Here is a 15,260-nt window from a genome sequence, read left to right as displayed (position 1 = left end):
AAACGAATGTAAATTCAGTCTAACTGCTTGCTAATTTCACTTGGATGAAATGAAACATTCAGCACATTTTCCACTTGTTCTTAAAATCCCAAATACTTAAAATGAATAAATCAGCCTATGTAACATATGTAATACTTTAATAATTGACTTAAGAAATACAGTTCTTTATTTATAAAAAAATAAATATTTTCAGTGAAATTCAATAATTAAATTAATTCTGTAAAAGTAGTTATACCATCATAATCTTGCCTGCTGAAAAAAAAAACAATAGAACCCCTCCCAAAACACAATAACAAATTTAATGGATTTCAGGGTTATAATGGGAATTTGTTTGGTTTTAATGTAAACTATAATGGTGTCTATTTGATGGATTCTATTGGTGGGATGTAATCTGGCAGATGACAACCAATAGAACAACAGTAATTCCTACTGGAATAATGTCCAAAACAAAAAGGAATTTTGTAATGGTTTAATGGCTCCGCTCTGTCCCTTCTCTGAGAAACGGGCTGATCTTTTCCTGTCTTTATGAAGACCCGCCCTCAGAAATAGGCGATGGGCTCTGATTGGTTAGCTCGCCCAGTGTGTTGTGATTGGCATGTACAAACTGAAAACATTAAATACTTTTGTGATCTATTTCCATTTGTTATTTTCAAAAGAGAAATACTGTCATGGATGTTTACAGAGCAGAGGTCACCTTTTTTTAATTCCAATGGGAGAGATGGACTTTTGTTTGTCTTTTGTTTATTATTATTTTTTGCTGTATTGTTGGTTACTGTGTTATTTCTGTTTCAAAAGCCAGCAATAAATAACACTTTAATATCTAAAGAGTGTTCATGTGATTTTATACATTAGTAATGTTGGGAAATGAATAAATGCATAATAATCATCATAATCGTAAAACCGTGATTATTCCTCAGACAATAATCGTACCAACAAAATCTATAATCGTTGCATCCCTAGTCTAAACATCCCGCCCCTCACCTCAGCGCATGTGCTCCGGTTGTAATGTAAACAATGGCATCCTTAATATCGCTTATCAGTTTGAGCTCGATTGTGAAGCAGAGGATATTATTGAAGAGGATCGTGCAGAACCTGTGCAAGCACGGCTTTTAATGTTAGGCCTATGTTTTTAATTTGTTGTTGTCTCATACTTTTAGATATGCTGTTATTTGTAAATGCTACTGATTATGTTAGCTTTTAATATACGTTTTTATCCTGATTAAAGCTTTAAAACAGTACGGAAACTGCACGCGCGTCCATGTATAACGCTTCTCATAGCTATGTGAAAATAAGTGTATAATTGGAACAGTTAATTGTTGGAGCTGAGCTGAATGAGAGCGAGAGAGAGAGATGCAGAGTGTGTGCGCAGAGCAGGGGGACGCTTTAGAACATTGATTTTGAAAATTGTGAATCCATTTGAATCGTTAGAAGACCGAATCGCGATTCATATATGAATAGATTTTTACGTGCACCCCTAGTTTTCTCTTCCTCTTCTCTAAAGCAGCGCAGCATGGCCTCGCCCCCTTTGCTGTCTTTTCCTGAGGGCGGGATTTATCTGGGTTTGTGATGTCATAAACCAGGGAAGTAACTCGTTGTAGTCCCTACCAGCCGTTTTTGTAGGCATTAAACTGCCAGAATTTTAAAAGACGATATCTCCGTTTGCATTGAACTTTCAGCTTCGTAACTTTGCAGATATTGTTTATGCTCAAACAGCAACATTACACACTAACTAACATTAAAAAAGTGAAATTGCAATCAACCACCCCTTTAAATCTGAAAGTGCACTGTGTGTAAATTTATTGTCTCTCAAAAGAAAGAGTCGACTCTGAATCATTGAAACGAGTCGTTTTTAAAACAAATCCCAAGCCGTTTCATGTTGACGTCAACATGAAACATTAGCATATTGCCCGCCCACTTGTTGGTCTTTTCGCGTTAGTCTGAAAGAAAATGCAAATTCATTCTTTGCCACTAGGTGCCCTTTTGAAGCTGTAAAAATAGCTGTTTCCATAGTAATGGCTGTACACAAAGCAGCACTGCGCTCACAAATGCTGCTTTATCAGGCATTACAGGCATGATGAAATGAAAATGAGACCAATCGGACCAATCACCGCAGATTAGCATCACGCAAAGGAGGGGTTTAGAAAATGAATCGTTGAGCAGATCATTTGGTAGTCGTTGAGCAAGTAAGGTAAAAATAAATGCATATTATAAGACAATGAAACTGTTTTGTGACCTTGCATGCAACCTGTTGTTGGGAACTCCCAAAACATGAACCTTTCATTACCCATAATAGGGGTACTTTAAAGCAGTCAGTAATTTGTGCTGCTCTTGGTAGATTGTGCTGGTCATTATGGAAATTGTCTGGCTGCGTCTGTGTTCTTTAATGTGTGCATTGTTAGTAAATCACCCGCAGAATTTTCGCCTCCCATCGACGCTTTTATGGAATTGCGCTCTAATGCTAATTTGTCCTGTTTCGTAAATCTGGCCCTTTGGTTTCAAAATACATAAAATTTGAGTTCATTTGGGAAGATTTTCTGCAATAAACCAAAACCCAATGGAAAGATCCAACTGGGAACCAAGGTGATGCTAACTTCCAGGTTGGCCTACAAAAATACATTTGACATTTATAAATGCATATTATGACAAATCCGTAAAGTTTCTATAAAAAAAAACATAAACCTCACAGTGGTTGAAGCATTAGAAATGACAATGTGTTATTAGTTTTGCTCTCTTCAGCTGCAGAGAAACTCTTCTGATAGGCTGTTTTGTAATGGACTGCGTTGTTCTACAATTCATACCAAACATTCATGCTAATTATTGATTGACAGCAGCAGTTTGAAGGCACAAGATTTGAGCAAGTAAAGGTGTTGAGTAGCAAATGTATTCAGCCTTGAGAACTAAAACCACTTTCTAGTTTGGGAATATTTCATGGCCGAAGCTGACATGCAGTGTGGTGGAAATGTTCCATGGCATTATCCTTTAATTCACCAGAGGGACTTTTGAAAAAAGGCCTTCATAATTGAATTAATAGAGGTGGGGAAAGAGCGGATGAATAGATAAAATGTTCTGACCCCTGGTGGCTGGTGCGTGTCTCCCAGGCCGCAGCGGTGCATGAACACAGGCTAGCTGAGCTCAGGGAAGACTCGACAGCACTGCCAGGAGGAGGGCAGAGGAGCGTAGGCTTTGACAGCTGTCAGAGCCCCCTCCAACCTGCCTCTCCGGTCTCCCGCTCTGTTCCCGCTTGAATCTTTGGAAACGCACTACTACCAGCCTTTGCTGCAGCGGCAGTGGAGCTAGCGTATGTATTTTTCAAACGTATCCCCCTCCTCCACAGCCAAAAGGAATTATTTATGCCACCAAAGCTATCAAAGTTCTGTGCGATGACGCCGGTGGAATGGCAAACATGCGGGGAGATAGAGATAGAGTGGTAATCAATGGGATAGAGGGAGAATAACAAACTATTTCCTCTGGCTGGCGTGAGTCGGAAACTATTACTTGTCTGTTGTCAGTGACGGTGGGTTCAATATTGCTGTTCCTCATAAATTCAGTGCCACATTATCTCATGTTGGCCCGCTATTGTGAAGTCAAAATAGCATATGCTGTCACCACTCGTCCAACAAATCAAAGGCAATGCATAAATCCTGAAAATAACAGTTGACAAGCAAAGATAAAAAATTGTTTGGTTACTATTGTTGCTTTCTGTTTTGCTTTTGTTGTTTGGACATCATTTCAAGACATTCTTTTGTTACTTAATATATTGAATTTTGACTTTGGATGAAGACTTGGCTGGAAAGTGCACTATTTTGATTACGGAAAATGACAAATTTATGTTCGCGAATTGGCTATCTAGATGAGTTTTAATTGATACAACATTTTTTTCACTCTTTTTGTGTAGATGATGCGTACCTTCTCTCGGGGCTAAACATTGAGGAGGTTTATCCAGAGACGGCAAGTTTTATCACTTACGAAGGGTCTATGACAATCCCACCATGCTACGAGACTGCAACTTGGATTCTGATGAACAAGCCAATTTACGTCACAAAGATGCAGGTAAATAAATAAATGAGGTATTTGTAAACCTTTAAAAAAATGGAAATAAGTTTGCAGGGAATTTTTTTTTAATTTCATTTACAAAATTATTTTATGTAAACCTCTTGACTGAACTTAAAATGCTACACTGCAATCTAATTATCTATTTAGATTTAGTAATGTTAATAAAGTAGTTGTATTAAAATACTTTTAAGAACTTATATGATTATCAATCATAAGTTATATGATTATCAATCTCGAGACACAAAACTAGTGAAATAACTTAAAATCCCAAATAGACAACAAGACTGCATGAAACATGACAACTACCTGATCATTTTAAGTGAAGGAACAAACTCATCCAGACATCTTAAGACAACAACAGTGTAAATAAAACCGGAAAACAGTCACACAATGCAACCATATTAATTATTCATGCCAAGTACATGCTGGGAAGGTAGGAAATGAGACTGAACAACAAAACCATTTCTCAGCGTAAAAAAAAGCATTAATCCATGTCATCAGCTCTGCTTGAAGACTTAAAAAACACAGATTATTATAATAGAAATGCTGCATTAGTTGAGTTACTGAAAGTTGTCAGAACTCCAGAATACCAAGTAAACAAACAAATAGAATAATTAAGTAAATCTTTCAGTGTTCTTTACTTGATCCAAGAATCAATTTTTATGGATTCAGCTAACGGCAATCTTCTTAAAGGCAGAATGCCTCACTTTTGAACCTGCAGATACACTGTTTTGATGACATGTAATATAATCTCTTCTTGAATGACACTCTCATGTAGCTCCCCAGACGCTTTTTGATGCGGGTCTGTTAGGATTGGATTGACTGTGTGATAATTGCCTGACCTGCCATCAGAGAGTCGATATAAAAGGTCTGCTCCGTCTGTGTCATCCTTACAGATGCACTCCATGCGACTGCTAAGTCAGAACCAGCCCTCGCAGATATTCCTCAGCATGAGTGACAACGTGCGCCCAGTACAGCCTCTGAACAACCGCTGTATCCGCACCAACATCAACTTCAGCATGCAGGGCAAGGACTGCCCCAACAATAGGGCACAGAAGTTACAGTACCGAGGTCAGTGTCTCTGTGCTTCCTCCTGTGATCTCTCAGCCCACTTTGAATTAGAGACTAAACCAGCCCATGACAAACTAAAAGTGTTTCTAAAGCTTTCATCATTTACTTCTCCAAAACAACGCTGGCTCCATGGCAGAATAACATTGTTGGTCATAATGAACAGGTTCGCTAAAGTTACTGAGTAAAAGTTACAGTTTAGTTTCTAGCTGACTATTGAAAAGGTGTGTCAATAATAAATGGCTTTTCCTCTATTTTCCTCACTTTTCACCTTTTTAAGTATTTGGTGATATGTAAAGACAAGCTATGGTTGTTTATTCAAAAGAAATGATTGCAACACTTTCAGAAAACATTTATAAGGATCCATGACTGTTAGTATGCCGCATATGCTGGCAGTAGGCAACCAGATTGCTCACTAGGCTTCATAATAGAGCTAATGTGATTTAAGGTAAGTTGTACTGTTATACAACACTCAAAAACATGAGCACATGCAAGTAAACAAGCATTTTGTACATATTAGATGAGTGAAATGAATTATGCAGTTTATGAGCAAATATTTAACAACCGTAAACAACCGTATAATTACCCTTTTTCTTAAATGCGTCATGTATATAGAGAAGTGATTTTATATTTTATACAACACTCAAAAACATGAGCACATGCAAGTAAACAAGCATTTTGTACATATTAGATGAGTGAAATGAATTATGCAGTTTATGAGCAAATATTTAACAACCGTATAATTACCCTTTTTCTTAAATGCGTCATGTATATAGAGAAGTGATTTTATATAAAAAATAAACTCGCTTGTCATCCTGTCAAAAGTGTTTAGATAATTACTGGTAATCTCCTCTTGACCATGCATCATTTATTGACTGAGCTTGTCTAAGAGGTTTAAGATTCTCAGTAACGCAGAAGTCCATGGGCATCATAAGATGTGTTTGTGCTTCTACCAGAATGCCTGAGATGTTGTTGTAAATTGTTTCAGCACTAAAGCATCATGTACAAGGAAAAGAAGGCTCTTATATTGAGCCTGCTCTTATCACAAAATGTAATTATGGAGAATTCTCTTGTACTCTCGATACAGCAGTGAAGTGATGAATCAGAGTTGTGCTGCATTTGTTCGAGAGGTTGGATTTACCACCCCAGTGGGTAAATGAGCGATACAAAAAAGGTTCCTTCCTTTTATTACATTTGAGTTGTAAAAAGATGTAAATATCTTGGAGAAGGAACGGATAGAGGCATTTAATTAGTGTTGGTTTGGCATCTGAGGTCATGTATCTTAACCAGGGAGACACATCCTTTGTTGCTAGAACAGTGAGGTGTCTGCAGGCTAATTGAATGTTAAATTTTAGCTTGAGGTGGTGATATTCAGAGTGCAAGAGAAAATTGTAATTCTGGGAAACTGCACAATGAACATGAATACAATGTTACAGATTCTTACAGGACATGAGCTAGAGCTTGAAAAAAAAAAAGAGTCAAATATTGGTCATTTTCAAGCATAGTGAGACAACACTGTGTATATTGAGAGTTTGATTTTGCATATGTATCAGACTAAACTGTTAAAGGGATAGTTCACCCAAAAATTAAAATTCTGTCATTAATTACTCATCCTCGTGCCTTAACATCTGTAAACCAGTAAGTGCATTTCTCTAAACAATTTGTACAAACAGCACCACACAATCGATTACCTGCAAAAGCCTGTAACTTGCTCATAATTCTTGGTTCATCTATTAGAAGCATTTGTAAATGGACACACCAGTGCCATCAGAATGACAAGCCACTGTGTCATTGTTCACAAACAAGATACAAGATAGTCAAATGCTTAACCATGTTGTCAGTAACAGTGTACTCTGTATTTCCTGAACTATGGCTCAGGTTTTCATGATTGAAAATGCACAATGCTGCTCTTTTTATGAATGGCATTGCAATTTCAACAGTACAAATTTACACATTACTGTGATATTGATTGCAAGAGACTGGACAGTTAGGCCTACTCTTTAACTGGTGGTCTGAAAAACAAATTAAAGTACTATATCATACAAGGCGACGTCCCAAAGCCTTAGAAATGGCTTTATAATCCTTTCCAGACTGATACATGGCAACTATTCTGTTTCTCATCTGTTCTTAAATTTCTTCATGATGTGTTGCTCTTTAAGCATGCTTCACTTTGTCAGACAGGTTCCATTTAAGTGATTTCTTGATTCAACAGGTCTGGCAGTAATCAGGCCTGCGTGTGGCTAGTGAAATTTAAGTCAGCTTTCTAAAATAATGTGGTTAATTGCAGTTCTTTCATGATTTAACAGGACGGGGCAATTAATTTTTCACGTAGGGCCACGTAGGTTTTGTACAGCTTTTATCCCTTAATAAATGAAATTATCATTTTAAAACTGCATTTTGTATTTACTTGCATTATCTTTGTGTAATATAAAAATTAGTTTGATGATCTGAATCTTTTAAGTGTGACAAATGCAAAAAAATAAGAAATCAGGAGGGGGGCCAACACTTTTTCACACCACTGTATATATACAGTATATACACACACACACACGTTATAAATTATTGTGTTGTGCTCAATCTATATAGGCTATGCTTTATAATTGAAGGTTTGTTTGATGCACCTATGAGAGAACTGAATGATCTACCACTTTACATTTCCCTTCATTAGTGAAATTCAAGATTCACCCGTGTAATTCATCAATTCAGGATACATTTACAAAAACAAGTGTAATATAAATGTATAGAAAATATGGTTGACAGTTTATGACAACTAGTTCAACCGCTTGTTTGAACCACTGATAATGACTATTCAACACATCAAATATAATATGTTTTCATTAACATGACAAACAATGAATAATGTAGGAAACGGCAGACAATTGTACATAATGTACTAAAGCATTGGCAATTTGTTAAAAAGTATGAGAAATTGATTTTATGATGTGACGAATGACTAAATGATGTGGAGGTTGAACAAGTAGTTTTGAGAATTTCAGTTGGGATCTGAGAAATGTATACCAAAAGCGACTGAGAAAAACACTAAATGTAGACATGGTCTAAATCTTATATCCTTATCTGTAAATGCTAGAAAATTGTGTTTTGCATTAAGTCCTGTCCTTAATAGAACAAGCGAGTCTCTGTTAAACCTCTCAGACTTCAGTAAATGAGTGTGCAATGGGTCTGACTTCACATTGTGCTATTCTGGCTATACATTTTGCTAAAATGTTTCTTGTTGGACATTAGATAATGGGATAATGTTCAGATAAGTTAATGTGTGTTCTTCATCCAGTTAACAAACTTGTAGTGATTTTAACTTCTGATTTTTGTCCTAGAACATGATGTTCATATTTTAGTCCTTTTTTGCACAAACCAGTAAGGTGATGGATTGTTCAGAAAAGGTCATCTCAATCTGTGATCAGTGAAGTACAGTGAAGTGTGATAATAAACATTATATTTTTGTATTTTTTCCCCTTACAGTGAACGAATGGCTGCTGAAATAGAGCCAGAATGCGGACCAGCCCAAGAACACTAACAACATGAAAAAGAACAAAGAGAAATGCTCATGGATCAGTACAGAATGAAGACTGACATATGTCCTGCCAGATACAGTCATGATGTTGTAAAGAAAAACAACCAAACCCCAGCAAGAAGAGACTTTGCACCCATGGCAAAGAGATCCAATTTCATACATCCAATCAAAACTAGTGACATACAGTTATAACTACACAAATGTTTTGATACCTTTTTTGGGAAAAACACTAACAAAAAATATAACATTTATTTCATAGGCTCTTCACAAATGGAACTGAGTGTTTTTAGCCTTTGTACATATGGACAACTTGCTTCCAATCTGGGCAAAAGGGACAGGACATTGAACCACCCTACCAATACAGAACCATCCTTGAAACATAACTGCATTCTCAATCTTTATTCTCGCTCACGCTGTGGAGAGGAGGGAGAGGCAGCCTTGCAGGTTTATTGTCAAGACTAAAAAAACTATGACTATGGAGTGATGTCTGTGAAAAAAAAAAAAGTCTTGGCCTTGTAAATAAAATTATTCATGCTGAAAATGAATATGTAAAGACACAAATAAACATAAAAAAAAAATATCAGAGGGAAAAATAAATGAAAAAAAAAATTAAATATTTTACGCTTGGCGCACTTTCTGGAGCAGAGCTGATGCCTTTTTTCTGTTTCATTGTTTACAATGGTCATACACTGTGTTTGATTAATGTTATCGGCCCAATAAATGTGTTTGGAAAGTTAATTTTTGTAAATATTTTTCAATGTCTTTGACTGCCCATGTAAAATGAATTTGTTTTACATAAGCATTAAATATCCTCAAAAAAGAAGAAAAGCATACATTTGCTCGGAGTTTGGTGTGGACGTCTTAGGAGCTGCTTAAAGGTGATTCGTTTAATTTTTCACTTGAATCAGCTGGTTTAAAACGCATTATTTTGTTGGTGAGATGATTTCTAATGCGTTTAATGGGGAAGAAGCTGCTTCAAGAAACACTGCAGTGTTGATTTGCTGTGGACTTCGTTGCCATCAGTGAGAGAAAGCCGCATTGATCCCCCCACACCACCTTTTGGTTTAATTATATCTCAATCAATGACGCATACCTCCTGTTTTAACCCTAGTGTGAGGAAAAACGGCCTGTGATTCTAGTATTTTATCTCGGTACCTAACAGATGGCTAATAAAAAGATAACGAGAGGCAGAAAGTTTCAACAGCAAGCACTCATGGTTATAGTGGCCATTTTTCTATCAGGCCTGCAGTGGAAGAAACAGAATTAAACCTTTTGATAGATAAATACTCCCTGTGTTTAACTCTTGACAAATAATCACCCCCGAACTCAAACACCTCCCATACAGTATATCTCAGTGGAGCACACTTACTTTTCCTCTCTGTGATACCTGCTCCTGCCAAGGACGATAAATATCACAAATCTGAGGCGGCGGCACTCAGATGTTCAGAGGATATTAATGATATTACATTAATAAGGCAATGAAAAGGTCTTTGGCTCTCAGGGAATTTAAGTGCAGCATCTGCTGCATGAAATGATGTAAGACTTTTATTAAAAGTCCATGGAGACACAAATGGCCAGATGCTCAAAGGCATAAAAGACAGTGAATGTGGTCAGATGGCATTTCCTGGACAAACATCTATAACAACCAATAATAACAATCATTTTGAATGTCAATAACAACCGTCATCTTGAGAGATTTCTCTTAGGTTGTAATTTGCACAAAATCTGTCAATAACATGTTCAGATCATATTTTAGAAATGAGAACTAGGAAACTGAATTGAATAAATTCTTTAAAAAATTCTTTGCATAGCGATATTTTCTGAGAAGTATATTGATTTTGCCCCCTAAATCTTATTCTATTTTATTGTAATGCAAAACACAAAATTAGATATTATAATTATATTATAAATAAAATATTCGTATTTTGTACGGCCTTTATGCATATATTTATATATATATATATATATATATATATTTTTTTTTTAGTATATAGTAATATGTGACCCTGGACCACAAAACCAGTCATAAGGGTCAATTTTTTTTATTTATACATCATCTGAAAGCTGAATAAATAAGCTTACCATTGATGATTTGTTAGGATAAGACAATATTTGGCTGAGATACAACTATTTGAAAATCTGGAATCTGAGGGTGCAAAAAAAAAATCAAAATACTGAGAAAATCGCCTTTAACGTTGTCCAAATGAAGTCCTTAGCAATGCATATTACTAATCAAAAATTAAGTTTTGATATATTTATGGTAGAAAATTTACAAAATATCTTCATGGAACATGATCTTTTCTTAATATCCTAATGATTTTTGGCATAAAAGAAAAATGTATAATTTTGACCCATACAATGTTTTTTTGGCTATTGCTAAAAATATACCCAAGTGACTTAAGACTTTTGTAGTCCAGGGTCACATATAGTAAATATAGTAAAGAGAATTAAATAAGAAATACAACTGAGAATAGGATTTACCTCTATATGTGTGTGTGTATGTACAGTGCCACCCACTAATATTGGCACCCTTGGTAAATATGAGCAAAGGCAGCTGTGAATAAATCTGCATCATTTATCTTTTTGATCTTTCATCCAAAAAATTCACTAAATTCTAAAATTTCATTGAAGTAAAACAATTGAAAGTGGGGGGAAACTCACATTATGAAATAAATGTTTTTCTCTAATGCATGTTGGCTATTGGCACCCCTAGAAATTCTTATGAGTAAAATATCTCTGAAGTATATTCCTATTCATATTTACATTTTTTAGCACACTTGATTATGAACATAAAATTGTCCAAGACTTCCTGTTCCACAGGATTATAAATATGAGGAACACAAAGCCAAATTCCCTTAATCATCCATCACAAGGAGTAAAACCCAAGAATATAGTTCTGATGTACAGAACAAGATTGTTGAGCTTCACAAAATAGAAAGTGGCTGTAAGAAAAGAGCTAAAGCATTGAAAACCCCCATTTCCACCATCAGGGCAATAATTAAGAAGTTCCAATCAACTAACAATGTTACAAGTCTGCCTGGAAGAGGATGTGTGTCAATATCATCCTAATGCACAGTGAGGAGGAGAGTTTGAGTGGCCAAAGACTCTCCAAGGATCACAGCTGGAGAATTGCAGACAGTAGTTGAGTCTTGGGGTCAGAAAGCCTAAAATATATATCAAACAGCCCCTACATCACCACATGCTGTTCGGGACGGTTTCAAGAAAAAAACTCCTGGCTCATCCAAAAACAAACTTCAGCATATTCAGTTGTCAGACACGACTGGAACTTCAAATGGGACTGGCTTCTATGGTCAGATGAAACATAAAAAAAGCTTTTTGGCAGCAAACCCACCAGATGGGTTTAGTACAAACAGGGATAAAAAGTACCCCATGCCCACGGTTAAATATACTGCTGGATCTATAATGTTGTGGGCCTGTCTTCTGCCGGAGGTCCTGGACGTCTTGTTCAGATGCATGGCATCATGGATTCAAATACCAACAGATAAAAAAAATCTAAACCTGACTGCCTCTGTAAGAAATCTTATAATGGACCATGTTTGGATCTTCTATCAGGACAATGATCCAAAACAAACATCAAAATCAACACAAAAATGTGTCACTGAGCACAAAATGAAGCTTGTGCCATGGCTGTCTCAGTTCCCTGACCTGAACCCTATAAAAAATTAGTGTGGTGAACTAAAGAGAAGCAGCACCAACATGGAGCTGGTTTTCTGAAGGATCTGAAGAGATTCTGGATGAAGGAATGTTCTTTGATCTCTTATCAGGTGTTCTCCAAACTCATCAGGCATTATAGGAGAAAACTCAGAACTGTTATCTTGGGAAAAGGACGTTGCAATAGGTGCCAATAACTGTGGCTAACGTGAACTAGAGAAAATCATTTATTTCATAATGTGAGTTTCCCCCCACTTCCCATTATTTTACTTCAATGAAAATTTAGAATTTTGCAAATGTTTTGAATTAGAGATCAAAAGGATAAACAATGCAGATTTATTTTCACAGCCACCTTTGCTCATATTTACCAAGGGTGCCAATATTAGTAAGCGGCACTGTATATAATGCGAGCGCTGAATGGTTTAAACACTGGCAAGAATTAAAAAGAAATGCAATTTATACACTTTAGTGACGATGCAACACTGCCTCAATTGTGCAAGTGACAATTCCTGTGTAAACTGTGCAGCGTGCAGCTCGCTTATAGCGCTGACGCGACATGATTTGAAGCCATTTGTGCATTTTGAGAAAGAGAGTGCGTGTGCGGGTGATTCACTCACGCTGTTTGTGAAATTATGTCTCACAGAAAGTTTTCAAATGACTTTATAGGTTATTTAATGAAGAATATGAATTGTACCTCACTTTCTGCATTACAAGTATTTCACCCACGCCGGACAGAGCCAGAGACAGTGCATGTCGTTGCAAACCTCTCACGGCAGGCGTGTCATCCGCTTGAGATCAGATTTTTGAGATCGGCCTTTTTAGAGACTGCCTATCAATCATCCCAAAGAGATTATCGGCCGATAGTGATTGGTAGCCGATCAATCGGAATATACTAGGGGTGTGTGTGTGTGTGTGTGTGGGTGTGTGCGTGTATATGTATATGGAAATGGTGAGTTAAATGTGACCTGGACATGTTCACATGAGATTTTCACCCAGTAGGTCTCTTGCTGTAATTCAGTCATGATTTTTTCCTCTATGTGCTGTTTTGTGTTCTCTTTCCTTTCTACATAGGTTTTTAAAAAAAAAAATTGTAATCACATCCTAAAACACATCCAGCTTCTCATTGTGATTCCCAGTGCCTGCAGGTGACTGGTAAACTCTTTGAAATCTATCAGTCTTTGAAAGAATGTGCTCTCTCATGGTTGCCACTCAGCTTCTCCTGAAGACAATCGTTGCTAGTCATCCTTGCTTTGTAATCCAATGAAAACAAGCATTAGGGCCAAGAAAGCCACATGCATTCCCTCTCATAAATATTGAAAAGTGTTGCCAGACAATTTCTTTTTGGTAGTATAGTGTTAGGGTAACTTGAAAACTGTGGCTCTAAAGAGCTTCATAGCCATTTTTTTTGCTTCTCTTACTAATGGTTCAGGAGGTTCAAACACATATTTTCTACATTGTTTTTATGGCCCCTGCCCTTTTGTTCAGTTCTTATATCTCTCTTTATTTCTCCAAAAACACTAGTGATCTATGAAGGAATTTTCCAGGGAAGGCTGATATGTCTCGCTGATATATAAAGTCTCAATAATTCACATTGTGGTATAATCTTTCCAATCACCAACTTTTCCAATCATCATTTGAATACCCATTACGATTGGTCAATGTACTACTCGGAGTGATTAAACGGATAGTTGAAAAATAAAAATTCTGTCATTAATTACATACCCTCATGTCGTTTCAAGCCAGTAAGACCTTTGTTCGTCTTCAGAACACAAATTAAGATATTTTTGATGAAATCCAAGAGCTTTCTGAACCTGCATCGACAGCAACGCAACTGCCACTTTCAAGGCCCAGAAAGGCAGTAAAGACATCGTTAAAATAGTCCATGTGACAGCAGTTGTTTAACCATAATGTTATGAAGCTACAAGAATATTTTGTGGATGTTCTTTTGTGAAAACAAAAGTAACAACTATATTCAATAATTTTTCTCTTCCATGTCAATCTTTGACATGAGGGCAAGCAATTAAACACAGAATTTTCATTTTTGGGTGAACTTTCCCTTTTAAAAAAATCCTGGGCATCTGCGTTATGCACATCAGTAAATGAATAGATGAAAAAAAACTGTTCATTTGATCGCATTGTTTCATTCTGAATGATTCTGAGGAATATCAGCCTCCCTTGCCTGCACTGACGGACCGCCGCAATCTATACGGGTTTTACAGTTGCTGAACTAAAATACACATTGTGATGTTATACCATGTTATTAGTGTGGTGTGTCTCTATTGTCCTATACTTACTCTCTCTTACTTTTTTATTATCCAACAGATGGAATGCTCCCACCTGCCAGTATGTTGAAGAAACCTTTCACAAGAGCATGGCTGCAAATTGTTCTCTCCTGTCCGCCGGGATTTTATTTTCACAGCCCAGCAGAGCTCACAATGTACTGTATGCTCTCTTGTTTATCTCTTTGACGTATAGAGAAACAAGATGCCCATCGGGCTGCATTTCAGAGTTTCTCCTCTCATTTTGGCTTTCTCTGACCCCCCCCCCCCTCTCTCCACCCACTTACATCCCTCTATTTTGTACATCTCATTATTTTACCCAGATTTTATATTTTACCCTCTAGCCAAACCAGTCCACACAAACCACAGTTATTCATATTCTGTTCTCATCTTTAGGCTGGCTTTCCTAACAAACGTAATTCCCAACCATTACATCTGAGAGCATTGTCCTCCTTCCTGTTCTGAAGATCATTGCTCATCGACAGTCGCAGAGAGTGACACGAATCGCTGGGAAAGATGCAGCATTAGTCATGAGTTTGAGCAAATTAGATGCCGCTAAAAAATGTAAAGGAGGTCAGTGGCGGGAGAATCAGAGTTTTTTTTATCTATGCCAGAACATACCGTGCCAGTGCCCCTTAAAATATCGAATACTCAACTTC

At 36.8% G+C, this 15,260-nt stretch overlaps 1 protein-coding gene across 1 annotated transcript in view; it reads left to right on the top strand.

Moving 5' to 3' along the window:
* The window catches only part of ca10a (carbonic anhydrase Xa), a 214,252-nt gene extending 205,050 nt beyond the window's left edge, over window positions 1-9,202 (top strand). Inside the window, exons 7-9 of the mRNA XM_016270998.1 lie at window positions 3,896-4,050; window positions 4,950-5,124; window positions 8,599-9,202. Of these exons, the coding sequence (XP_016126484.1) occupies window positions 3,896-4,050; window positions 4,950-5,124; window positions 8,599-8,621 (353 nt within the window). The 3' untranslated portion in view covers window positions 8,622-9,202. The remainder of the gene's footprint in view (window positions 1-3,895; window positions 4,051-4,949; window positions 5,125-8,598) is intronic.
* The last annotated feature ends 6,058 nt before the right edge of the window (window positions 9,203-15,260 follow it).

The sequence above is a fragment of the Sinocyclocheilus grahami genome, unplaced genomic scaffold, assembly GCF_001515645.1.
Source record: "Sinocyclocheilus grahami isolate Dianchi unplaced genomic scaffold, SAMN03320097.WGS_v1.1 scaffold59.1, whole genome shotgun sequence".
NCBI lineage: Eukaryota > Metazoa > Chordata > Actinopteri > Cypriniformes > Cyprinidae > Sinocyclocheilus > Sinocyclocheilus grahami.
The sequence above is the reverse complement of the archived record's forward strand: the minus strand, read 5'-3'. Positions and strand labels throughout refer to the sequence as shown.